The 27,290-nt window shown below is 47.8% G+C and overlaps 1 protein-coding gene across 3 annotated transcripts in view; it reads left to right on the top strand.

Annotated features, from left to right (window-relative positions):
* Window positions 1–810: 810 nt before the first annotated feature.
* Window positions 811–27,290, top strand: part of LOC137847968 (aquaporin-7-like) — a 28,828-nt gene continuing 2,348 nt past the window's right edge. Inside the window, exons 1-7 of one of the 3 annotated variants that reach the window (XM_068666714.1) lie at window positions 811–1,034; window positions 1,832–1,911; window positions 19,365–19,491; window positions 22,297–22,423; window positions 24,509–24,646; window positions 25,259–25,377; window positions 26,929–27,146. In XM_068666714.1, coding sequence (XP_068522815.1) covers window positions 960–1,034; window positions 1,832–1,911; window positions 19,365–19,491; window positions 22,297–22,423; window positions 24,509–24,646; window positions 25,259–25,377; window positions 26,929–27,146 — 884 coding nt within the window. In that variant the 5' untranslated portion in view covers window positions 811–959. Of the gene's footprint in view, window positions 1,035–1,685; window positions 1,912–3,205; window positions 3,315–14,691; window positions 15,545–19,364; window positions 19,492–22,296; window positions 22,424–24,508; window positions 24,647–25,258; window positions 25,378–26,928; window positions 27,147–27,290 lie in introns of those variants that run through there. The other 2 variants (XM_068666715.1, XM_068666713.1) reach the window with 2 other exon arrangements.

The raw sequence follows: 27,290 nt of genomic DNA, 5'->3' as shown, positions 1-27,290 counted from the left end.
TTGGACACCAAGCTGGGTTGTTTCCATCTGCAGCTTCTCTTTATAATATATACAAACCTTACTCCCACCCATGCACACACACAGACATGTAAAACCAGATCTTCCTTTAGATCTTGCAGACACTTCAGCTGCCAGGCATGCGAGATACAGCAGCCCTGGATGGCTGGATGAGGCCTGTCTTACCCACAGCACTGACCATGTCAACAACAGCTTTGATCTCCCTTTTCACAAAACAAAGAAGACTCAAACCACTGTTTTCCCTCCCCAGACAGTGGAAAAATAACCATCTTCTGCTTCCCTTGCTCTCCTCTGCAGCTTCAGTTCTTTCTCAAATGGTTGAGCCAGCAGGAAAACCCAGTGGCAAACAGAACAGCCAGTGGTCTGCAGCAGACAGATGGATATGCAGGAATTTTGTCTGATAAGTGATTTTGTAGGGCCAGGGAGAGAGAATTTGAGCTGTTGTTTGGTGGACTCAGCCCTGAGCAAGTTGGTGGACTGAGGAGGTGCAGGCCAGGAGAAAACTGGGAAAAGGGCCTGTGTCTCTGTACACCCATGCATGATGTGGAAAAGATCTTATCAGATACTAAAATCCTTGGTTCCCTCTTTCCAGAGTATCTAGAGCTGGGAAAGGTTTTCCTTCCATTTCTTGGGAAGAATTTTTGGGCCAGCACCTTCACACCAGGATCTCAGGACACTGGAACCTGACAAATTTATCTGTTTTTCTGTCCAGAGCACAGTCTGGGGTTGTATTTACAAAGGAATGTGAAATTGTTGCTGTTTCTTTTATGTAATAACCATGGCTCTTAAAAGGTGGTTTGTCCAGCACCCTGGGCCAGCAGGTCCAGTAGGCATTTTGAGGATTACAGTTCTCCAAAGGCAAAATGAAGACGAACAGAGATTGAAAAAGCAATGTTTCTTGCAGATAGGAAAAACATGTCCTGCTGCATGCTGGAGGCTAAATGATTTCTCCCGCCTATTTCAGGAAAGGACAGCAGGACTGGGGCCATCTGGCCAAAGCTGGTCATCTGCAATGGGTAGGTGTATCCATCTGAGCACGTCACCAAACTACTGAGGTGGCTGAATCAGTACTGCCCTTGGACATCAGATTCTGTGTCCGGTCAGAAAAACCACACTGCAAATTCCCATTTGTACTAAGGCCCAACTCTGCCCATGCCACCAACAGAGGTGGCTCCATAGTAGACACATGTTAATTGAAGAGGTTGCTATCCTTAGGGTTCTGTTTTTTTTTGTGTGGAGAACATATTTACATTAAAGATGTGGGGCAAAGAAAGCAAACACTCCACAGTCCACTGTGCTAAGGGATTAGACTAAATTCCCAAAGCTGTATGTTCTCATCTCCGAAATCCTTGTACACTTTTATGGGATTGGAAACCCGCTGTTCCCAAACCCTCACACGTATTTGCTCTTCTCTGGAATGCATGTTGTGAAGAACAACATTTGGTCCCCATCTTTATTACTGTTGTATGGAAGAAGCATTTCTCCCTCCCTATACACATCCAATACTGTGAATAGAGCATCTTGTTCAGACTCTTGGGAGCTCTCTACAGATGAATGAATGAAAATAAAATTCACCCTTGTTCCTACTTCGGAATAACCTGTCAAGTCCTTTCAAGCAACCAGACCTCGAAGACTTGTCAGTTATTAGGAAAAGTGCTGATGTACAAGTCAGTGCTGAGACTTCGTCCTTGGTTTTTGCCACTGGGGACAAAGCCTTTCTGTTTTAGGATATTGTAGATCACAGGAAGGGAAGAGTTTCTCCCACAGTTCACTGCCTCCCATAGTCACACCTCATGTCTAATTTTGTCTCCAGGGAACAAGTTCTTTGGTCTGCTGTCCAGAAACCCATGTTGTTGAAGCAAGGAATTCAAATTCTCTTCTCCAGAAGAACAGGTAGGCAGCAACAGATCATAGAATAAGTTTTCCCAGCAGCTTTCTGATGGAGAGCTCCTGGGATGGTGTGTCTTGTCAGAGAAAATATGAAAACTATTGGCAGATGATTTTTCAAAGAGTAGGTTTTGGGCTCTGTGCAGGTAGAAGGATGCTGTGGGGTTACAGCTCCAGGAAACTACAAAGTCTATTGCAGACTCGAGATGAGGACCCATCATTGGGTTGGTTGGATCCAACAGAGTTGATGCAATTTTGGAAGTAGCTTGTCATGGCCTATGTAAAATGTCTGGCGGAAGCTCAGATCCAGTGCAGGAGCCTGTTCAAGATGTAGGAACTCATTCCTCTCTGGAGAGGTGGGAGTTTTTGTAGGGAGTATCAGAGGATGCTTATCTCTAGCATCAATGTAAGTCTCAGGGTATACTTCAGAAGTCAGCCTTTTAATACATCTTTAAGCTCCTCTACAATCTGTTTGTGAAAGGGTGGATTTAAGACATTTTAATGGGTTGATTTTCCCCCCGCTCTTTCTTTATTGTGTTGCTGAGTCTGTGGTGGGCTATTTGCATACAGTGACAGCAGTCTGACACACAGTGTTGCTTGCCAGAAGTTTTTGAGAAGTGTGACTCGGTCTTCTCACTATTCCGAGCAAGAATGGTCCAACACTGTAGCTATGGCTTGATTTATCTGCCTTATGTTCTTTATGAGGTTTTGTGGTACCAGACCTCAAGAAACTTGGGAACTGTGTAGACATTAGTGTGGGAAATTCTATTTTCCTAAAATGGGAGCTGAGATCATCAATATTCATATGATGCCAATAGGGGTGTTCTAAGGAATTCATTACAGTGTTACGAAATTTACCCAATTACGGGAACTGACCATATTGAAAGCAGAGTTGCTATAAATTGCCAAAACTACTAACAAGTAACATTTGCCATGATGAATGGCCCCAAACTGAAAGCAAATGGTGCTCAGGGCACTGATGGCCTACAGGAAATATACATGCAATGGATAATAGAAGTCAAGCTGGTCATTAACCATAGTTATTCAAGTGTCCCCACTTCCAACTTCTCTTGCCTCCAGTTTCGTGCAGAAACTCCTGTCTGTGGGTGCTGTTCACGTCACCTGGTGACAGAGGTTAATGGGTAAATGGTGACAAATAGTTGCAAAAACGCCTGGTTCACATCCAGATGGTTGGAGTTCAGTCCCCGTGGGAATCCTAACCAATGTGCACCAGATGCGAACTGCATCTTGCATATGTCTTTCTCAGCTGTATTCTACAAAAAATTGTTCTTGCTCCTAGGATTTTATGGGCAGTTAAGCAACAAGGATGATGACCTAGACTGTCCGGAGGGAAACTCTGATGCTGTTCAGGACAGCCCTGAGCAGCAGAAGAAGGACTGACAGGATCAGTAAGTCACTGTGGGACACATTCCCCATACATATCCATCCTTCCCTCAACTCTGGGAAAGTTCATTCATCTGCTTCTCATCCTGTTATGTGTCAGCACCTCCCTACCCATGTGGCTTTAGCTAGCGGTAACAACAAGCACGGCTTTTTCAAGGGGGACTGCCTTGGACTCAGGCTGGCACCAGATTTATGTTTTCCCTCTGCACTTTGGCTTTTTGTTTCAATGATGACTGGAAATCTTCATCAAGACAGGAAGTCTGTGAGGGAGTTCAAATAAAGAAATTGAGCTTTTCATGTCCTGAACTGGACTGTTCACTGCCTTGCTATTACACAGATAGGCCTCAGTGATAGAAATACAAAGGAGTAAAATAATCAGAATAAAATTCACTGGCAGGACAAGCACATGACACAAACCTGGAAAAGATCAACATCAGGATCTCATCATTGGACACATTTTGAAAGTCTAACATTGTGACCCCTCTTGGCATCAGACAGTGAGCTAGGTTAAATATCTGACTGCTGCTTCTGTGCCTGAATGTCAGGTCTGAGATTCTGCTCCAGTTCTGGATATTGGGCAACTGGGAAAATATTTTCCTTTGTTCGCCTCATTTGGGTCTATCCAGATGTTGCTGCACACCCTTGGTGGAATGGTGCAGTGTGTCAGCAGAAGGTATTTATACAGCTGCATTCATTGCACAGCAGGTGAATTTGCTTTGCAGTCCTTTAGGTCTGTTGGCCACTGTGGATCAGACTGCAGGAAGTCATGGGCAGGACATTAAGGTAAAAGGATGATAAGAGGAGCTAAGCACACATCCACTGGGGATGGGTCATAGTGCTGTTTTTTTTAGCCAGAAAAGCAGAAGATGAATGATCTTTTCCAGCAGAAAGCCCATCTGTGTTGTTTGCAGTTTTGAACAAGCTTCAGCTTTGTTAAATAAAATATATTTTCATGCACTTGCTGACCAAAAGATGTGCTTCTGGTGCTGCTTGCTTGAATATGTGACAGGGATGAGAGGCTACTCCTAGAAAACCTTAAAAATGTTATCTCAAATTGCAACATGCTGTTGTCACTGGTGGAATCTTGGAAACAGAGTCAAAGCCCAGTGGATTGGATAGGGGCAGAGCATTGTTTGGCCAAATTTCATGATTTTATGGTATATTTAGTTTTCCAAAAATCTGTCTGTTTAACTATGATTTGTGGAAATAGGTAGAAAAATATGGGCTTTCATGTAATGGGTTAGCATGTTTGCTTTCTCCTGCATTGAAGAGAGGGTTTGAAACCAGCAGGATGCCTCCATTTCCTTGCAGTCTGTCTGTGGTGGGCCTCTAACAAGGATATCTTGTCCACTTTTCTTTCCCCATATTCCCATTCCTCCTGGCAATTTTAGAAAATTTGCCTGATTTTAGTAAGCGATTGATGTGTAATTTAGTGATTTAACAAGATTTTGTCATTCTGTGCCACTGAGACTCAAAACAGAATGGTTTTGTATACCTTATATATACATGTATATATATTGTTGGAAGAAAGTTCAAAAGGCAATTTTGAACAGGAAAAGCTAAGGGTCTTGTGTTATTAAATCCCTTATAAATCACTCCTTGGTCCTTTCTAGGAGCCGGAGGAAGAGCAGGTTGGTGAATTCAGCAGGACACGATGACAAGATACTACAGCAGAGATGAGCAGAAGGCAGGAGAGTAGCTATACCCTTTATTAAATCTTGTAGAGAAATGCAGTGACCACAGGCATAAAAATAAACCATGTCCACACATCACTGGCAAATTAGATGCCAGTGAAATGCAGGCTACAGTCCAAGGAGGCTGATGAACAACTTTGTAAAGCCGTTTTAAAAAAAATATATATTTACATGTATATGAAAACAGCCAAAGAAGGAGGAGAACTGATGGATTTAAGGGGAATGAGTCACTGCCTGTGCCTAATCCTGGAGGGCAGATATGTTGGTGGGCTTTGCAAAGCAGGGCTAGTGCTAATGCTAACTTCAGACTGGCCCACTGACTGTCCCCCTCAAGCACTTAGGATCTTGCAAGAGCAAGAGGACTTGAGGAGCTCATGAACTGACACCTGGAAGGTGGGGAGGAGGAGAGGCTGGAATTGTTTTCTTCTTGTCCTAGGGAGGGCCTGAAATGTGGAAATCAGAGACAAATCAGGAAAGACTGTTACGCATGTTAAATATATATAAAAGTTACAGGAAGAAAAAAAATCTGAAATAACAGACTTCAACCCAAGTGACACTGTCCCTTGTTGCCTTTAGATGGATGAACACATTGTCAGCTGCTGTAAGTGCATCTCAGTGAAGAGCACTGCATGTTACAAACAGTGGTGAACCACAGTATGAAGAGTGGAGAAGGCTGAAAACTATTCTTTAAAGCCAGGGTAGTTGAAAAGCTTTAAATTCCCACACTATTTTCCTGTCAAAAAGAGAAATGTTGTCAGAATGAACGTTTTTCTTGGATAACAATAGATTTCAGCAGAAGTTTGGCATAGTGATATTTAAAGTAAATAGCGCTGTTGGGTCAGCTTGACAGCAAAAAAATGAGTCCAGGCCTCTGCATGGTGGCGGTGAGTTTTGGGTGATAATGAGGTTTCTGCAATGCTTTCTGGGATTTCAGGTGCTTTCAGTAATGTTCAGCCTGACCTCTGCACAAACCAAGTTGCAGAGTTAGAGCAGATGAGGTTAGAAAGGATCTGAGGGCGATGCAATGAGCATGTCAGCGAGAGACGTATTTCTCTCTTTCCTTCTAAGCTGAGGCTTTTGTTGGAGAAGTGTTTCCAGTGGTACTTCTAAACCTGAACCAGCTGTAGGTTGGTCAAAGACAACAAGTGATCCCTCCCTCACCAGATATCTCAGCCCACACCTCTCTGACAGGAACAAAAACTTGTGAGAAAGCTCACTTTGGATTAATTTAGGGCTAAACTCAAAGAAGTAATGGGTATGTTTATGCATGTGTGGGCACATGTTGGGAGTAGGTGGTATACTTGTTTAGGGTGATGACTGGAAAAGGCCCAACAGGAGCATTTGAATAGCGTCAGCTCTCACTACCTTGTCTTAGTTGACCAAAACTTTGGCTTCTGATGCCCAAAACTATCTGAATGGTGGTGGCTGTTGCGAGAGTAAGAGTTGCCCTACGCATCCTCAAACAGGTAAACAGGGTAGGATAGACTTGGAGGGAAAGGAGCTGGGTGGAATTTACCATGTCTTTGAAATCACTGTTTGGAGAGGCTTTCTCAGCTCTGCAAGTGCCTGGTAATGAACCTTGTGTTTCTGATGGCTTCTCTCATGCTGTGCTCAGAATATTGTTATGGGCAAAGAGGACATATTGTATTCATATTGAGCCAAAAGCTTACTGTTAGCTTAATTGAAATCTTAATATAATCAAAACATAATAAAGTCATTATTAGTCCAGTTACAGCAGTACTAATACTTATAATCCAGATTAATTCAGAAAAGCTTAGTAATAAGAATTTAAAACAGTCACTAATAATAATTTAAAACCTGTTATAAAAGAGAACTCACTAGTATCTAATCCTTTTATCTGATGCTGTTTTCACTTTCTGATGTCCCTCTAGGTCTTGTGGTTAGTGTCACTTATGGGTAGGAGAGAAACTGCACCCACTGACATGCACTTCATTGCTAACCTTCTCAAGTGAAAGTCTTAACACCAGAAGGCTGAACTGAAATGTGGCTATCTGATACAACGTGTTTTCTCCCAGGTTGTGGGAAGGTATTTTCCTGGTTCTCTTTATTATTTTCCCATCATGTGCTTGGTCTGTTGAGGTTGTACAATCCTTGGGACACAGGCTATATTTCTCTTGTCTTTCTTCTCTTGCTGACATGTTTGTGACTTTGCCCTCAACCATTAGTCTCACAGATGTCTGGGGGGAATCAGTGCATCTGATATTCCTGTACAGGTGTTTGTAATGAGCACTGCTGGCAAGCCTCCCCCTGGGAATGGTGAGCAGAGATTCAGGGCTCGTTTCAATCCCAGAAAGAGTTTTTCCTAACTTCATTAACATTAAAAAAACAAGCCAGATGCAAATTCCAAAAACTATCCTATCCAATACACATTCCCTGTGTCTTATATTATGCTTTGCCCACTGCAGCTGTTGGTTCAGCTTAGAGATACGGAGGGTATCTCAGTGAGTCAGTGTGCACTCGCTTTTCTCCAGTGTCCAGGGCAGGACAGGGTGCCAGTCCCACCCAGGAGCCAGTTCCTGAAGGCAGGAGTGCTGCTGCCACCTCTTGGAGCCGGGAATAAGGGATGAGCCCAGCGTGGGAGGCATTGCCATGGTGCACTGGAGGAGGCCAGCGTGTGGGAAGCATGGGGTGGTATTTTGCTCATGTCTTTTCCCTGTGCTTTGGTGAAAGCCAAAGACCTGAAACAGGTGGGAGTTATTTGGTCTCATCCAGACCCTCAGCTAGCAGAGGATCCACACCAATATTTATTTTCAAAGGCTATTTTTCAAGTCAGGTTTTAAAGGGTGCCTGTGATGTGGCTCTCTCCACTTTCCGTGTGAAGTAAATATCACCTTTCTAAAGCTATTACTGCTGCTAAAATGCTATTACAGTGCTTCACTGCATTACTGTAAATGCTCTGATAAATGAAGGAGTGGAAACCAGGTTGTTTTAAAGCCACACTAAGGTCTGACCTGCTCTCTGTGTAACTAACATCATTGCTTCTCTTCTTCTCCTTTGCTATCTCGGTTCTTAAGAGGTGCTTGTCAGCATAATATCTGTGTGCTGTCAAGGAATGCATTAAGCAACAGCTGTTATATGTTTAGTTCTCATCCTGATCATGGGGGAAAGTATGTATAATGATTTTTTGTTGTTGTTGTTCCAAATCCCTTTGTTGCACCGACTCAGTCTCTCTCTTGCTTTTTCATGGAAATGCACATGTGAGTATGCACGTAGAGTTCTCCTTTTGTGCTCGTGGAGGTACAGCAGAAGGTGGTGAGGTTTATGATGGCTTTTAGCTCTGGGGAAGGTTTGCCCCACAGAGAGTGACTCACCCCACACAGGCTCTTATTACACTGAGGGACTGAGTTTCTTGCTGCTTGAAGGTACCAGAGGAGAGGCTCTGTTGAGGACAGCCTTGATCCATAGGTGCTCTTTTAGATAGCGTGGGCTCCTGCTGTCAAGATCTTTGAAAACATGGAGTGGAGGTGATTTCCTGCTCTCCGGGAAAGCTGCAGCTGGTGCTGTTGCTCATAGCAGCCCAGGGTCACAGAGGGCCCAACATGGTCAGTTGTCCATGCCTGTCTAAGTGCTGAGTTATTCTGGGAGTAATGTCTTGGAGAGGTATGTCTGAGGTGGGGAATGGAAGGCTCCTCTGCCCACTAGCACATACTCTGCTCCAGACAGGAGCAGCATCACATGTCAGTGACAGTTTCTGAAATGTGAAGAGCAAAAGCCAGATTTAGAGGTGCTGAGCTCAGACTCTGTAAGTATCCACGACTCTGAGGAGTGTAGGTTTCTGCAGTTAATCATTGATTCTTTGTGATCCATGCAGCAACGGGAGGTGATGGTTCATTGCCATATGTAGCAGTTGGTGACAACACCAGGACTGATAAAACTGGCAAACTACCCTGGAGAGTTCCTGAAAACAGCTTGTGGGTGCACAGGAGCATGACTGATAGGCAAAAGGAACTCTCCAGGATGATCAATGGGATCTGGGATGGCACTCTGCTGGAGCCTGGAGACCACACCTGATGGGCATCACCTTAAGGAATTACACAGCAGCACTGTGAGGGAACACCACACAATGTCAGGGAGAGCCACGTGGGGGTCTTCCTCCAGCACCCAAAGCCATAGCAGCAAAATGCATCTCCTAGGGTATATTGTGGCTCCTCCAATGTGCTAACACACAGAGCTCATGCTGTGATGTTCACTCACCCCTAACGGATGCAAATATCTCTTTGTGCATCCTCCTTGCTACAACTCACATCAGTGCAGATGGTTATTACAGCAGTACCTCTAGGCTCTGCCTGACTCTACCAGACAAATTAAATAGGAGAGTTGCTCCTTGCTCCAAAGAGTTTATTATAACCAGTTTGAAAAGGATGATATGGAGAAAGAGAGCAGATCATCTGTCCAGGTATATATCCTCTATCAACTGTCTTTATGCTAGTAGAGAAAAGGAAGAATGTATTTATGATTCAGGCAGGTAAAAGTATCTCAGTCGTAGGAGTTGTGATGGTTGCTTCTTCACTGCAGCATGCTTGCATGTGCTTTTTTTTTGTGTGTGGCTTAGACTCAAATGCAAAATACACAGGAAATCTGTGCAAATAACACCAAGGCCCTTTCCAGACAAACTTGTCTAAACAACATTTCCTAGTGCCAGCAGACCAGTTCTGCCTCGCAGATGGCGAGGAGGTCTCTGCAGCTGATTTGTGTGTGTGAAATCTTGTCCCCATCTTTGCCTCTGGACATGGCCTTGTTTCCCAGCAGGTGTCAGAGGTACATGAGGCAGGATTCAGGCTGGGAGGCTGCTGTGACACAAGGCTAATGAGGTGTGTTCTGGTCTAATTAATACTAACGTATGGATGGAGAGGGTGAATGAGTGAGTGGCCAAGCCCCTGTGGCACAAGGGGACTTTCATTTTAAGGCTAGACAGATTTTGGCAGCACCTCTCACTGTTGATCCTTCTCATCTAGTCCCCTGCAAGACTCCAAGCAGCAGCAGCTTGGTATGACCTACAGCTCACAAAATGGAGCAGAGGGCCTGGGAGCCACCACGTGTGGCCCTGGATCAGTTGTGTTTGGTGTCTCTCCTTGGCATCAAGCCACCCCACAGCCGTGCCAGCAGGTGGCTTAGAAAGCAGCCATGGAAGGAATATGCAAATATTTTTCAAAGGGACTTCATTTGCTCTCCAATGATGATCTGAAAGAGATGTTTTATTAAAACGTGCTTTATTAAAGGGGAGGAGGGTGTGAGGAGGGATTGGACTGGAACAGTGTAGTTGAGCAGGTAACTATAACGCAAGACAGTGGCCCATGGCACTTATTAGTCAATCATTTACAGAAGCCATGAAATTATAATTTATGTATGCTGGAAAGGGAATACAACAGCCCATTTTATGACATTTTCTGTGCACAGCCATTCAATGATGCTCCAGTGACGCATTCATGTGGCATTTTTTCCAGATCTGATAATATTCTGTGCTCTAAGCAACTCTCCTATCTACACAGATTATTTTTTTCAAGCATATTTCATGCACCTTTGTGCGTAACATAACATTGCTTTATGTGTAATTGCCTATTTTAGATCTCTATCCACTGTTTCTATCCTTTGCTTACGTTTGCCTCGGCTTATGATGCTATCAAGCGCTGAAAGCTAAGCAGGACTGATCCAGCAGGACGGGTCAGCGCTTGAAAGGGAACCCTCTGATTAACACTGAGTGCTGCGGAAAGTGGTGACAGCACCTGGGGAGGGATGCACTCCTTCCAGACAGACAGCGGGTTGGGTGGGACACTGAGCGTGGGAGCACCGTCTTTGTTATGTAAGATACGTGACTTGTCAACCAAGTCAACGCACCGGCTGACACTGTAGGAATCTTCCACAGGAACTGGAGTTTTCTTCCAGGCCATGGGTTGTCAGCAGGCAGGGGGATGATTCCTGTGCTGCCTTAGCCAAAGGATGTATCTTCATTCCAAGAAAGAGATGGCTATTTAGTTTTTATAATTATCCCTTATGAGTTGCCTACTCTAGATGTGTAGACAGAATATTTAGACTTTGACCCTGCGTACAGATTAGGGTCAGTCTGTTAAGAACTTTAAGGTGATTATGATTTATTAATCTCCGTTTCTTTGTCTTGATTGATCTTGTTATTAGCAAGCGTGAATCAACAAATTCAAATCATAAACATCTTTTTTCCTCAGTGCTGACAACCTAGAACAAAACATGTTTTTGTCGCTGCTGGCTCATACCTCGTTCTGCGCAGACACTGATCAGGGCAGGAGTTCTTCCATCCCACTGTTGCCTATGGGAACAAAGCATCTGTGATGGGTATTTTGGTGGTGCTTCCAAACAAGCTGGAGTCCAAAGAACTTGGGGTAACTGTATGACAGAAATAACGATGAACCAGAATGTATCCAAAGCTCTTGAACAAACATGTTTTGGGAGTCCAGCCGTAGTCCAAGCAGATTGTCTTGTGGTTAGGCATCTGTCTCCTCCCATACCACCCCGTGGCTACACACAACAAATATACTGTATCCCACAAAATTGCCAGTCATAAGATGTTCCCTCTGCTTCTTCTAGGGTGGATGCTGGTGTGGGTTTAAAAGAGGATTTGTGAATTTGGGGGAGTTTGCTCACATCCAAAATTTGAGGCACCACCAGCATTAGGGAAAGGAGGGGTTGGGTGGGACATGGCAAACCCCATGGCACTTGTGAGGGAGCAGGACCCTGACCCATCTGTGACCATGATGTGGAGGTGCCACATCCCCACCTGCCACCTCCTGGGGCCATGCAGAAGGGACAAGGAGGTGCCTGTGCAGGCTGTCTGCTCCGTTAGCCTGCTTTCCCCTGCTAAGCACTATACAAACATCAAAGGCAATAAAATGAGATGAACAGGACCAAGTCAGTTATTTACTGCCCTAAACCAGGGCACGATTGTTCCCCATGGTGAGTTTTCAAGTGCCTTTTGCTTCTTGTCTGCTTTTAAATGACGCACACAACGTGGCTTCCTCCAGCTCCTGGGGGGAAGGAGAAGAGGGACTCTATGTGGCGCAATAGCTCTCCCTCTTCTAAAGCTTTCACTTTATCTAAAATGCCACTGAATTGCTGCACCGCCGTAGGCATTACGGTGGGTGCTCTGGTGAGTGGAGGGAGCTGCTCTGCCGGCCTGACCTGTTGTGCATGTGAAGGACGCTCCTGCCCCTTCTTTGGGGGCCTCTGACCAGTGATGAAGTGGATGATGAGATGTGCATGACCTTGGCTCTCCTGAAGAGGAGGAGATAGCAATGAGGAGGTGGAGCTGATAGCAGATGATGGCCAATGCAGCACTAAGCCAAGGCAGGTGCTTTTGTGAGGATCACACAGCATGCTGTGAGTTGCAGAGGTCTCCCTTGCTCCCTCCAGCTGCTCCTGAATGAGGTGTTGTGGTCACCCACTGGGGATGGGGAACCAGGCAGGGAGAAGGAGTGGCTATTCAGGACTCACACTGGTGAGCAGCAAAGCTGGGAATATGTTCTGGGTGTCCTGATTTCACCTCAGGGCAACCCAGCAACTCAATAACGTGCTAGTAAAGGCTGCTGGTCTTCTGTTCCTGTGACTGGAGTGATGGACACCCTGTTCCAATGGGCACCACAGCCAGATGGGCAGCAGTCATGCAGACTGGTTGGACCCATAGAAGAGATCCTAGGTATGATGAGAGGAGCGTGTGTGAACAGAAAAAAATGTATCTCCCCAGATATTTTTTTACAATCTCAAACAATTCACAGCTCAGGGAACACCCTTGACAGAAGGGCATCTGTGTTTAACAGCCACTGGTGTTTTTTTCCCTCCATGAATTTGTATAGCCATCTTTTGGTCCCTTCTTAGCATCTGCAACATCCTGTGTCAAGGACTTGTAGAGATGAACTACATACCCCAGAGCACAAAGAAACGGTTTGAACTTATTGCTCAAGAGACTTGGGGTTAGCAGCCAGAGCCATGTGAGCAAAGCAACATATTTCCTGGTAGACTCTATGAACTGGAGCAACTACTCGTGAAGGCACAGCTGCTCCTGTGCCTCGTTCTGCAGTTTGATGCATGCACGTTCAGGTGTAAGAAGTTACATCTATAGGCTTGCAGACCTGTTAGGGGTTGGCTCTGTGTTGCTCCAGTGGCAGAGCCTGGAGGCTGTGCTGGGATCAGGTGCCCATCACATCTGTGCAAATCCACCCTGAGACAGCTCCAGTGAGCTTTCACACATTCACACTGGCGGTAGGTGCAGACCTTCTGCCATTCTCATTAGATTATAAATCAATATTTTGACCCCAATAAGTTTCCTATTAAATCAAAATTGTAAAGGTAATATGCAACAACTACTTCTTCACTAGGAAATGTCTGATACGAGTGTGTGTAAAAGCAAATTAAGGGACAACAAAGACAGGTGACAATATTTAGTATTTACCATGGGCTAGGAACACGTGCACTGCATGTAACGACTGATGTGTGGTGCCATGTGCTTTGGGAAACAGACTCTGTGCTGGTGCCTTTGCATGACGTGGGCTGGTTTGTGGAGTTGCCAGTTTTTCTGTCGTGCAGGACTTGTGCTGGGAAACGATGTGAGCAAAGACAAATAACTCTTGTTCAGGTGACACCAACAGATGGATTTTCAGCTTCTGTGGGGTTCTCTGGGTAAATGGCTTCCCACGTAGACTGATGGGAAGCCAACAAGATCCACCATATCTGGATCGTATCCTGTCTCCCAAAACAGCATGAGAGCAGCTAAAGGGACTGTGGGAAGGCATAAGGGTGATGGGGTCTGGGCAATGCTGGGGCAAACCTCCGCCCCTTTGCAATGCCTATAGGGCTTTTTGGGGCCCTGGAAGAGTCTGGGCAGTGTCCGAGGGGATTTGTGCATGTCTGCAAGGAATCTGTGGCATCTCCTCCCAGCCGCGATAGTGAGAGCTTATCGGGGGTTTCCTTCAGATGCCTTCACGTCCGTGCTGGCAGCAGCCCTCAAGGCTGAGAAAGCTGGCCTGGCCACCCACTCCCTGGCCTTCCCCTCCCTGAAAAGAGAATAAGGACAAATCCCCCATGGCAGGTATTGCTCATACTGGATGCTATTTGGGCACCCTGTGGCTGGTGTGATACAGAACAAGGTCTTGCTGCTGGCGCCTGGTGCCAATTTAGGGCTTTTTGTTAGGACCACACCTGCATTTAGCTCTCTTCGAAAAAAAAAAAAAAAAGGCTCCTTATTCTTTTCTTGCAGCCTAATCTTTAGTTTCTGATTGAACTCCAAGTTCTTCAGAGCTGTGCATAACCAACCTTCAGGAGGCTTTACCTACACACCAGTCAGCCACCTCCCAGCACCTTACAGCATCTTTTATACATCAAAATGTTACAGAGACTCTTTTTTTTCTGTGTCCCTAAACCAAATACAGCCTTTGGCAGAAATGACCAGAAGTTATGTCCAGCTGAAGGTCCTATGAAATTAGGTCAGTTGCTTTGGGTCTAAGTCACCATGGCGTTGCTCCAATATGCACAAAATCTGAGGTGACATTTGCTGATTATACATCTGGGCATTGATTAGTGCTTTCACACTCCTCATTCGATTCACCTGGTGCCTCTCTCCAAGCCTGCAGCTGTTCCCCTTTAACATCTCCCTTTCAGAGCATGGGTGTTCACAGAAAAAAGCCTGGCTCCTGTTATCTCCAGAGTGATGACGCCCTGTGGTTTCCCCAGCTTTCACCTTATCTGTGGATTGAAAACAGACCCAAGCAGGCAGCTCGAAGCTCAGGGGGAGTGTTTGCACCCTCAGAGCCTGCTGCTCTCCTCATGGGGCCTGGGGGAGACCTGCAGTGTAGGCTGGGGATGGTCCCACACAGAGGGACATGGTGGGAGCCTGGCCCTAGCAGGGTGGGGGAATATGGTGCTCATGGTGTGTGTCAGGGATGGGCAGAGTTTGGGGGACAGCAGCAGGTGGGGAGCTGGCAGGACCTCAGCTGATATCCCACAGGTACTCTAAGTCTCCTGTGGTGTTCGTTGAGGCCTGAGGTGTCCCTGTGCTTTGCTTTCTGTCTCTGTTAAAGCTGAAAGGAGACTTTCAGATTCTGCCAGGTCAAGGGCTTTGTCCAGGAGGAAGCTGGTGAGGTCCCTCACAAATCACCGTGATGTACAGCATATAAAAATAACTCTTTTCTGCCTGAAAAGCCAGACGGAGGGCAGGGTGGCCCACCACAGGGAAGGGGGAGGTAGGGATGGGGAGAACCCCCGTGCCCTTCACTCTGTTGCCCAACAATGGGGTGAGCGCTACCCCAGGTGACCCCTTCCTAGACAGCCCTGCTTGATCCTTAACGAGCAGCAAAAGCCATATAATTCCCCTCCTGCTGACACCACCACGCCATGGATTACCTCTGGCTCAGTAAGCGTTTGCGTTCTGGGGCAGGGAGGCACTGCCCAGCCAGCCCCATGCTCTCAGAGGGGGAAGCTGATGGCTGCAGGCCGGAGCAGGAGCCCACCTTTGTGCAACCACATCCCTCCACCTTCAGTCATCCCTCCTGCCCGGAAAGGTAAGACCTAGTCTTGTTTTATGGAAAAGGGGTCCACGTAGAGAATGAAAATTAGTTATGTGATGTGGGCATCAGTTGCTCCTGAGGCTGGAGTTAGAAACTGTGGTGGCTTCAGCGTTCAGCTGGGGTGGGAAAGGCAGAGAGTGGGAACTGAGAGGGCTGTGTGACCAGGGGAAGTGCTTGGCAAAGTCCCCCTAGGGCCATCTTGGAGCTGATGGCTTTCAGCCTTTCCTTGGTGAAAATGAAGGGATGGATGCGTTGGTAGGATGTGTGGGGGATACACCTTCAGCCAGCTTCAGGGCAAGGGGCAATGAGGTGCAGGGTCAGAGGCCATTTGCCAAGCCATGGAAACTGGTGTCCTGGAAGTGGGAATGCTGCTAATATTATGGAGAGCAAAGCCATCTGTTGAGAGATGAATATCAGGTGTCTCCGTGACTTGCACAGTGCCTGCCACCTGCAGAGGAGAGGAGGAGGTAGATGCTGAGCATTAGGTGGGAGATCACGGAGTGCAGGTGCTGTAGGGTACACTGAGTGGTGTCTGCCACAGCTCAGGTCATACCAGTGCTATATGAGTCTCTCTAAGACATGACCATGCCTAATTCAGCTTACATGAGGTCAAGGAATCTGGTTCAGCATTCACCCTTCTACTAGTGCACTCTGAGTGCGGCCTGATCAGAGAATGCAGTCACAGCCATGTAGCTCAGGAGCCCCAGGATCAGGCCCTGGCCTTGCTTCTTGAAGGAGCCCGGAGATGTCTTGGTGCCAGGGCTGACCCTGTCTTCATTTAGGCTGATGGAGGAGTGAGCAGTCCTTGTCCACGGTGAGGAGCTCCTCTGCTGTCTGCTCACGCAGCCTTTGGGGAGAAGTTAATGCTCCACCAGCAGGGCTGAAGCTAATGGACTGGCAATGTTCCAGCTGTTGATTAGTGCAATTAAGAGATAAATGAGCTTCTGGGTGCAGAGGGAATGTCCGCTGTCAAACTCAGTGACAGAAATTTCTCCTTGCATGACAGCCCTAGAGTCCGCGGTGGGGCTCATCCTTTGTGGGGTTGCTCTGGCAGGACCCTGGATCTTCAGCACAATATGGATCAACACCGGCACTGCGAGCGGGCCTCAACTGTGCCAACGTTTTCCTCTCTAAACTGAGACTTTCCTCTGCAAACCAAGACCTTTACTGAAAGTGCACCTGCCTTAGGGAAGAAAATGGGTTTGGTTTAGCAGGTGGTTGCTTAATGTGCGGTGGGAAACTCGGTTAAATCTCTGTAGGGCTAATGTTGAGTGAAGTTTCAACATGTTCAAGGTAAACATCAGGAGGCAGTGCAGAGCTAAGCGTGAGCTGCTGTCCTGACAAACCTTATAGGACAGCACCTGTAAGAAGTGAGTTATCTCATGACTGTGATGGGGTAATGCTGGCACATGAACAAATGGCGTTGACAATTTGTCTGGAAATGAGAAGAAAGTCTCTAATCCTCACAGCAGCGAGTCCTGGTAACAGGCTTCCACCAGGAGGAGTAGGGGCAAAAAGCACTTAACCCTAAAACAGAGCCTGATCAGGCTGTGAAAGGGGAGAGGTGACGTGGCCGCTTATGTGGGTAGGGGACTGTTGTTGATGACCCCAGAGATCCTCGTCAGCCCCACGGGTAAGTGAAACCAAGCAAGCACAAACAAGCCACGTTGGGCGACTGGCAGATCTTCGCTCCCCAGCCCTCGGCTGACTCACCCGCCGTTGTTTGCACTCGCTGGGGATCGCCACATCTGGATGCAGATAGGAAGGGCAGCCCGGCTCACCCGGTGGCAGGCACCTCCATGGGTGTGTACATCAGAGCTGATCCCTCCACGTCCCCGCTGCAGGCACCAGAGGGATCTGCCACCGTGACTCATAGGTCTGGCCTCCGATGCTTATTTTTCATGGGGATGAACTGCCCTTTGGAGCTGCCTGTTTTTTGCTGCTAATGATAAAGCGGAGACTGAGAGGCTCACTCTCACATACTTGCATTTTGCATGCTGGTAAAGCAGAGGTGCTCTGCCCTATAGGACTTGCAGAAAGATTTTTTTTTTTTTTTTTTTTCTCGTTTCAGTCCTTGAACATTGGTGGATTACGTTTCTTTATTGTATAAATATGTATTAAAAAAACAACCAACCAACCAAAAAAACCTAAAGGGTTCTCACGTTTTCAGCAGCCAACAGAGGAGCCCATCTGAACACTTTTAAGTGAAAAATTAATGCCTCAGTGCCATCTTGTGGAGTGACCTGTGTAGGGAGGACAGGCAGTGGCGAGAGGCACATCCAGTGCCAGTCTAGAAGCATGCTGGAGTTTTTAGGAGATTTGATGGTAATTTCAGTGATCATGCTGCAACCACTGTCACTAAAACAAAGATATCTATTGCAAAGTAACTTTTTTTTTTTTTTTTTTTTTTCTGGAAAGAGTGCAAGTCCATGGGTTCCCATAAAATTCCTGTCAATTTTCCAGCCCAGATGAGAATATATAGATGTTTATATTTAATTCTTGAATGCAAGAGACAAACCTTTCAGAGACATAGCAGCTATCTTGTTTGTGAGGGGAAGGAATCCACTCGAAGGGCCCCCTCAGATCCAGGGGTGAGAAGTGAAGCTGTATGTCCAGCTGTGACCAACTCACACCCTCATCCATCTGAGAAATCCCGTGAGATCTCCAGGGCTTACTGCTGTCCATAAAACCTGTCCCTGCTGCAAGACAGACAATCATCTGTGGAGCTGAGAGGAGAAGCAGCTTCCCAAGTTCTGCTATACATCTGTCAGTGTCCTCTGTGTGAGAGAAAAGCTCGTGAACTTTCCCAGTGCAGAGGGAAGCAACACCAAGGGCAGCATGAGCAGAGCACTGCGTCCCCATCAGGGCAGCTTCTGGTAACTGTGCCGGAGCTGTGCACTGTGCTTCTTCCAGAAAGACACTGAGAGCTGCAGCAGGCTGAGAGAAAGGGGAAGAAAAACAGTCAAGTGCCAGACACAGCTCATGGAAAAAGGTCTTGAGAGTTTAAAAGGATGTGCTTAAGCATGAGGTTGTTGAAAGGGCGCTAAAACCTTTTTGCAGTGGAGAGGTAAGAGTACCTGGTAGGCAGGGAGATGAGCAGAGGGAATCGGGAGGTGGAGGAGGAATCAGGAGCATGAGGACTCTGCTCTGGCACCCAGACAAGGCTGGAGGTGCCCATCTCTTGTTCCTCGAGACTAGTCTCTCCTGGCCCCACAGGAGAGGAGGGGCTGGGGGCTGGTGGGGAGGCTCTTGGTAGCAGGGAGCCACAGGCTCAAATACTCAACCTGAAGCAGTGTTCAAGGCGTTGTTTTTCCCAGACACAGACAGGTGCACATCAGCTTCAGGCAGCGTCCTCAGCACAGGCTGGGCTTGAACCAAGCAGCCCTGCAAAGCACCAACAAACAGTCCTGATCCTACCTGCTACAAAACTACTGGTGCCCAACCACCAGCTAGTGGGTTACAATGCTAGTGGGTTACAAACCAAAATTCCTGTTTGATGCCTGTGAAAAAGGCTATGGAGAAATAGAGGGGCTTTAGGAACACGCCAAGGCTATCTACAGCTCCATGGGTCTGGAAATAGGCTTCTCCTGGGCATAGGCGCAGAGTTTGCAATGCTCTGGTAGCAGAAATGTTGCATCCTCACTCATTAGTTTTAAAAGGATGTTGTCTGTGTGTGGTAACGTCGAAGCTAACAGCTATTTTATTGGCTTGTTCATCTTTAACCAAATGAATGAAGGTGTCTGGGGGTGAAGGAAGGTTGCCAAGTTTCAAAGGGTAACTTAGCTCAGCGCAATGAAGTGTGCTGTCACAACAGGAGCTCCTGTGACCACAGGCTGGAGCCGGAGAGGAGAATGCTGGAGAAGATTCAGAAGATGCTCGTGGTTCGTAGCCCGACCATCAGGGAGCTGCTGGCAGAAGCACTGGGGATGTACATCCTGATGGTAAGGAGGAGATGAGCCCAGGTGTGTGTGTGTGTGTGTGTGTGCGCGCAGGGTGGGTAAGCACTTGTAGCAGCAATGTGCAAGGTCAGTGGTTTCCTACTGCATCCTCAGGGTTGCTCAGAGCTGCTTGTTACTCTCTCTGGTGGTGCCAAAGGTAGTACTTTTCTCCACATTGTACTGGAGGGGATGGCATGGGCTGGACAGGTGCCCGCAGCCATCAGGGTCCTGCACAGGGTTGGGAGCTTGCTCCTCTACCACTGACAGCCCCTGCAAAATGAGAACAGCGTGCGTCCAGCTTCCTGATGGGGGTGCTGGGGCAATGAGCATCTGTGAAACTCTCTGGAGCCACAATCCATCGTTAGAAAACTTAATTACCAGGTGTAAAGCACGTCGGGGTTTTGGTTATTGTTGTCTCATGCTGGCAAAAGAATAGTGCTCATCTCAAATCATACAGAAACTCCCAGCTTGCCTGAGGGGTCTCTTGCACAAAGAAAAAGTGAAACCGTTTTGAGCTTTTGGGCTGCTTGGAGGTGCTCAGGGGAAGAGGCTGAGGAAGGCAAGAGAGATTGCTTTGCAGTCAGAATTGATCCCTGTAGTGGTGACATGCCCTCTGGGATCAGAGCTTTTGTGTGTCGGACCAACACTGCCAAATGAGATCCTCTTCCTGCTGAGGCTCAGTATTTGCCTATGCCAGTATAGGCATATACCTGGTCTTAGCCTGCAAGCACTTCTGGGCTGAGAGCAGCCGTTTGGGCTGGACAGAGGATGGGGAAGTTATCTGAGTAATCCAAATAACTCATACTTGGAGGTTTTCCTAGGAGGAGGATAAGATTTATATAAGCATGTGGGCCCCCTGCCACAGCTATCTGCGCAGATGAAGGTGTTTTATTTTCAAGGGCAACAACTGCACATGCAGAGGATGCTTGCTTCTTACCACGTCTTACTGCACATCCAGCCCCTCGGTGTTCACTCCTGCTGCACAGGTAGCTTTGGGCGCATTGAAAATTGGAGTACAGAACCAGGACTCCTCAGCAGGAGTTGAGCAAACCATGGTTTCTTCTATCCCCGTTGTGTTTTGGTGCTGGAACTCCCCAGGTGATAAAAAACAAGTGTGGGGGGCCCTGCCAGGGATGCCTGTAGGACATAGCATATGGAGGAGACATTTCTCTGCACTCAGAACAGCCCGAGGGAGATTTTGGAGCCTTCAACTCATGTCTGCTCTTGCCTCTAGACTCTGTGAAGGAACAGAGAAGGAGGACAAGTAGCACCGAGCATCCCAGTACAGCATCCAGCATCTGACCCTTCAGCAGCCCCCTGGCCCTTGCTGCAGCTGGAAGTGTGCTGGGTGCATCTCCAGGGCTCCTGGCTGGCTGCTGTTTGGGTGGTAGCACACGGACTGTGCCTCGTTTTACTGAACAGGCAATGCTCATAAAAGAGGGAACCAGACAGCAGGAGCAAGTGGCATGAGGAATGGGGAGGTAGGAAAAAAAGGCAGTTTTGGGATTGTGAGGATAGAAGAGGTGACCAGAGGTTTGGATCTGTGCTGAAAAATAGATTCTCTGGCCTGGCCGGGTCTCCTGCCCTGCTCTCCCTGCACTGCATGCTGTCCTTCACAACCTGAGCTTTGTGCATTTGGCTTCTCCTGGATGTGGCTTTGAACAAGCTCAGAAATGAGTGGGGAAAGTTTTTGTAAGGGCTTTGCAGATGCTGGAGGACATCCCAGGTGCTGCTTTTTGGGGCTTTTGCTGAGGCAGGCTGAAAGAAAGCCCCATGCTGTAGCTGTGTGTGGCGCAGAGTGTGGTCTGTGTATATGAGAGATAAGAAGAGTGTCTGTGGGTACCAGGGGATTTGGGTGATGTCTGAAAAGGAAGAGTGAGAGCAGACACATGAGATAAAACCTGGATCCAGGCAGAGCAGCCAGTAAAGATCTGAATCAAAACAGGAGAGGCCAGAGCAGAAGTTAGATGGTGCAGCACATAATGACTCTTTTCTTGGAGGGGCACGATACCCTGAATAAACACTGATGCAGTCCAAGGTACAGGATATGCTCTCCAAGCCCTAAGTGGTTGGAAAGGCAAAGATCTCAAGAGATGCTTTGTCCTTCTCCAGATTTGAGTGTAAGAGCTGTGCAAGAATTGATTTTTCCACCTTCTGACCACAAAGAATGAATGAAATAGAATTTACTTTCAGGCAATTTCTTAAATATGTCTTTTCCTGCTGGAGAGTGTTTACATTTCTTTTTAATTTCTTTCCCAGTCCACTTTCAGTCACTAAAAAAAATATTGAAACCTTGGTTGTTTTCGAACTGAAAAGTATATGTGTCAAAAGGAAAAGTCCAACCAGAATTTCTTTCCTTTTTTTTTTTTTTTCTTTTTGGATGGAACAAGTTACCAAAATTAGATTTGAGTTTGGCAAACAACTGTGCATTGCCAAACTACATTTTTAGTCAGTAAATTGTACACCAGGAAAAGAAAGACGTGCATGCAGCTGTGGTGACGCTCTCAAGGCTCACGTCCCAGGTTGCGGACACAACATGCCACCGTGTATGAGTGTCCCTGGACATCAGAGTCTGGGGTTTGGCTCCTCACACCCAACTCAGAGCAGAGTTTGGTGTGATGGAGTACCCACCAATATGGAATACCAGGCACCTGGTCAATTTGGCAGCAATTTGTCCCTGTGGACACCTTGGAGTCTTCCCATCCATGGAGGTTTGTTAGTATTGCAGAAGAAGTGGCAAGGAAGCTCAGCCCACCATGGCAACAACAGTACTTCTAACACTCCTTTCTCTATTTTTCCATGCACTAGGTCTTTGGCTTGTCTTCTGCAGCACAAGTGGTGTTAGGAAAAGGAGAATTTGGGCAGTATTTGAGCATCAATTTGGCATTTGGCATTGGAGTCACCCTGGGGATCCATGCAGCCGGAGGAATCTCTGGTGAGTAGGACACCTGAGCATCATTTTTATGTCCCCTAAAGGCCACAGGCATTGGGGCAGCAGGAGTGGGCTGCAGAGAGGTGGGTGATGGCATGACAACGAGGGGCTTTGTCCTCACCACCAGAAAAATGCAGTCCCACAGTCCCCAGAGAAGAGCAGAGCAGGTCTGGTGAACCATAGCCAGTGTCAGCCTTGTGATCCAGTGGTCACAGCCAAGTCCTCGGTGGGGTGACAGGTCTGAGGTCAAGCCAGGGGGTCGTGGTGGCACAGCGGGGTCAGGAGCAGAAGGGGACAAGGCATACCTACAGTATGCTGACCCCAAACGCATGTCCTTTGGGGTCGAGATGGTGTGTGGGTAGGTGCCCCAGGTGAGGCTCTCACAGCTCAGCACTGCACAGGGCTGCCCAGTAACAAAACCAAACTGGGCACAGGCAACCAAGTGCCCAGGGTGGTCTGAGGGAAGAAGCTGCAGAGGAGGACTGCGGAGAAGGGTGGTCCCAGGCTGGCCATGAGAGGAATCAGATCCTGTAGGTGCACTCAGCGCTCTGCCCAAGCGGGGCAGAAGGTACAACAGGTATTCTTGAGACTCTGCTCACCGGTGGGCATGGGCAGAGGGAAGTGGGAAAGGGAAGAGCACGGATGCAGCCATGCCATCTCCTTGCAGTCAGAGGAGCCACATTTCAGCATTGCCCATGCTAGGCACTTGGGTTATGCCATCAGAACGTGGCCCAAGGAGATCTGAAAACATGCTGCCAATATGACCCATGGGGAAGTAAATCATTTATTGCAAAGGAAAGCTTACTGCTGATGTTGCAACAAGGAATAGTATGGAAATTTTCTCCTTATCACCCACACCCAGGCACATCCCACCCCCCCCCCCCACGCAAACTCAGGAGGTGGCGTTTCAGGAAGTGTTGTTATGGGGCCATAGGGTGATCTCTCTCACATGACAGAGCATTACCTTTGCCTTGTGCAATTTCTGCATTCATTTGCACCAAGTGAAGTGATTAAGGGCTCTAGTGGGCAGAAAATTAAAGCAAGTCCTCGCTCTTGAACTGCTGGGGCACAAAGGTGTCCAAGGCTGGAGCTGGCTTTGAAGGGAAAGTGTTTCCATGCAGACAGTCAGCTCTGAGTCTCACTGCCCATCTAGAACTGGTGGATATGCCCCAGGGAAAGTGGGCTGAGCAAAGAGGGTCCTGGGTGATATTTGAGATGGAGCTGACCTGCTGAGGAGATGGGAGATCTCAGCTCAGCTAGCAACAGGATGGCAGTAGAACCAGTGTCAGGGCTCCTTGACATTGCAATTTGGATTCACTTGTGTCACAAGATGCTTTTTGTGATCTCTGAAGTGGCTGGTCATGCCCACAAAGGATCAAAGAGTCAGAAAAAAACACAGGTCTATGTGTGTCTCCCCCCAGTTCAGCTGTGATTGTGGTATTGCAGCAGGTGGTACATGTGCTTTCACCTCACTGTCCTGCACTTTGATGAGATAACATCTGGATCTTACCCCTTTCTGAGTCTGGACAAGGAGAAGGCCACTAAGATTGGAGCATTTGCTGACCTCTGAAGATGCACAGATGCCAAGCTTTTGATCCCTTCAGTTCAGGACAGGAAAAAAAAAAAGAGGGTCTGTCTATCAGATCTTTTCAGAAGGTCTTTTCATTGTTTGGGATATGTCTTATCTACCTGTACCCATATAAAAGGTGGGTGATAAGTCTAAGATTTGGGCTCTCTTTACGTTGAACAGTGGCAAGCCCGTGCAGGAGGGGACTTGTGCCATGCCAAGAGAGAGGTCTCTGACCGGTGAGATGACCAGCTTTCTGGAGGCAGCCTGTGGTCTACAGAGAGCTAAGCAGAGGATGTCTAACTGCTAAAGGACTGGAGCTAGGAGCTCTCTCCTCTGCACCATTCAACTGCCCAGGGGAAATGGGTCAGCTTGGCATCTGTGCAGGAGGGAGACCCTGCCCAGGGAGAGCTTTGGTGCTTGCTTCTCTGGGGTCTGAGTCTCTACTCTGGGGTATGGGACAAGCCCCAAATGTGGTGCACCAGGACCAATGCCACTCTCTTTTGTTGTGATTTTTGCAGGAGCTCATCTGAATGCTGCCATCACCATCATGCACTGCGTTTTAGGAAACCTCCCCTGGAGAAAGCTTCCAGCTTATCTGCTCGGCCAGTTCCTGGGCTCCTTTCTGGCAGCAGCCACCGTCTTTGGCACCTACTATGGTATAGCTGTGTCTTTATCACTGGGGTTGCTGTGGGCACCTTTTCAGTCTTAACTTGCAGGTCATCAAAAATCTATCCCTTTGCAGTCCTCAGCATTATATCTCAGTGACGCTGTTAAGCTCTTGGCTTCTGGGACAGACTTTTATAGTTCAAGGCCAGGCAGGGCACAGATATCCCTGGGAAGGATTTCCTGGCGAACACAGCTCCTTTTGCACAGGGCATTTTGTTTGCCTTTTGTTTCCAAGGGCCTGCAAGGGCTTAAGTTGGATGGACCAACAAGTGTTAGGCACAGCCAGAGCTCTGTGGTCTGTGGCAAATAAGACAACAGCCACTCGTGTTTATGAGTTGTTAGCAGAAGACCCAGCGCCAGAGTGTCTCAGTCCCTGTCAGAAGGACAGAGGCCTCCCAGTGCATCCAGACCAAAGTCTGAGGGTGACAGATATCAGTGAGATCATGCCCTGCAAGGGGTGTGTTGACTCCATCGTATCTGTCACTGCCTCTCTCCCCCTTTGTGTCTCCGCTGGCTGCAGCGGGTGGACTTGGGAACGTGCCTGGTGTGATGAAGTCTGCGCTGCCCACTGTGCTAACTCCCCTGATTCCCATTTCTCCCAGATATTCTGTACGACTACACCAAGGGGAACTTCACGGTGACAGGACCGACTGCCACAGCGTCGATCTTCTCCACTTACCCTCATCCCTGTGTGTCCTTGCTGGGAGGCTTCTTCACGGAGGTGAGTGGGGACAGCTGAGGTGTGCTAGAAGGTGGGTGGTAGCAGGCTCTGGAACGGGGCTGGTACAAAGGACTCACAGATCTGTGTGTGCTGACACGGTCACAGCCTCTACTCTGAGGAGCCCAATGTCCAGGCAGAAGCTTGTCAGGTGGTGTTCAAGGTTGGTGGAGCAGGGGGACAGAAACCATGAGGTCTGAGGGGGGTAAATTGCTTAGGCCATGGGAGAGGCCTAAGCAATTTAAGTCCTGCTGAAGAGGGCATTAACTGAAGGAAAGATCCCAGTGTCAGCCCTCATCTGCAGTCCCTTGAGGTGGAATGGGAGAGCAAAGAGCTCAGCAATCTTGCAACCACCTCTGCAGGTCCTGCTGCTGTGGGGCCAGATCTGCTCCTGCAGGCACCTTTCCTTGCACACTTCCCAAGCAATGGGAAAATCTGAAGCTGAGCAATGGCAGAAACCACCTCCTTTGGGCTCTGCTCAGTTCCCTTAACTCTCCTTAACCTTTCTGAATCCTACGCCTGCTCTACACTCTTAGGTAGCTCTGCAGGCTGCTCTCACCCACAGAGATGGCCTGGGGCTGCTGTCACAGGAATACAGCCTGTCTGGATTGAACCTCTGGGGCTTTGAACAGTCAAGCTTAGACTGCATACAGTTGATTCCCAGCATATAACACAACATCCAGATGCCCAGAAACGAGAGGGGGATGCCTCAGGGAATGTGGAGCATCCCTGAGCGTGTCCCAATGCTACAGGAGAAGGAAGAGTCTCTTTCAGTTCAGATCTGAGGAAGCTTGTGTGTTTGTTTCTGAGCTGGTGAAGCTGTGCCTGGATGTTATGAGGAGGATGGTGAGAGCTGGAGAGCCACCAGACGGGCTCCTGGTTGCTCAGCACCCTGTGGAGTGTGCAGTGTCCTTGCTGCACAAGAAAGCAAATGACAATGGCAAGGTGTTGCCCAGAGCACAGGGTTTGTGCTCTTGCCAGCATCTCTGCAGTCCAAGGCTCTCCAGGTACATCTTCTGAAGCAGGAAGAGACAGGAGTCATCATGTCTATATAAACAAGAACTATTGATGTCTTGGGCACTGCAGATCTGTTGTTGTATTGTCACAGATGGGAGACTGTGTTTGCCAGATGAGAATCTGGTCTCCACCTTGACTCCAAAAAGGGCAGATGCAGCAAGCTCTACGATACCTCTCTCCTGCTAGGGAGGATCAGATATGTCCTGTAAGCAGATTGTTATGGCTCTGTCTGTTGGACAAAAGGTGCTTAAAATAACCTTTGCCCTTAAATTGAAAGGTGGAGGGAGATGACAGTTCTGAGAAGCTCGTATCAGTCGTGGAGCATTTTTCTTGATGAAGTGGAGGCATTTTTTTCTGGGAAATGAGTTAGTCTTTTCTTCAGCATCACCTATGCAGCAGGAATAACATAGGGGTCCTCCCTGACTTGATCAGGCCATGAATCCCACCTGCTCTTTCAGTCTGGAAAATCTCTGAGTGGGACCCTCCTGCCTTCACTGTTCTCTCTCCTGACCTGTTTCCCCTTTCCTGCTCCTGCAGTTTATGGCGACGGTGATGTTGCTCTTGGGCATTCTGGTCATCCACGATGAGAAAAATAACGCAGCCCTGAAAGGCACACAGGCCATGCTCACGGGTATCCTGGTCCTGGGCATTGGTCTGGGGATGGGAATGACCACAGGCTATGCCATAAACCCCTCCCGGGACCTGCCCCCAAGGATCTTCACAGCAATTGCTGGCTGGGGAATGGACGTCTTCACGTGAGTGACCTGTTTTACTTTTACATTGCCCAGCTCACAAGGAGAGTAGCTAAGCCCAAGAGAAAACAGTCATGGAGCCTGTGCACAATTGGAGTGCAAGTCTGGTTCTCAATGGGTTTGGGTCTTGCTAAGGAATTTTCTTTA

Source organism: Anas acuta, chromosome Z, assembly GCF_963932015.1.
Source record: "Anas acuta chromosome Z, bAnaAcu1.1, whole genome shotgun sequence".
Classification (NCBI taxonomy): domain Eukaryota; kingdom Metazoa; phylum Chordata; class Aves; order Anseriformes; family Anatidae; genus Anas; species Anas acuta.
This window is presented reverse-complemented; position numbering and strand designations above follow the sequence as displayed.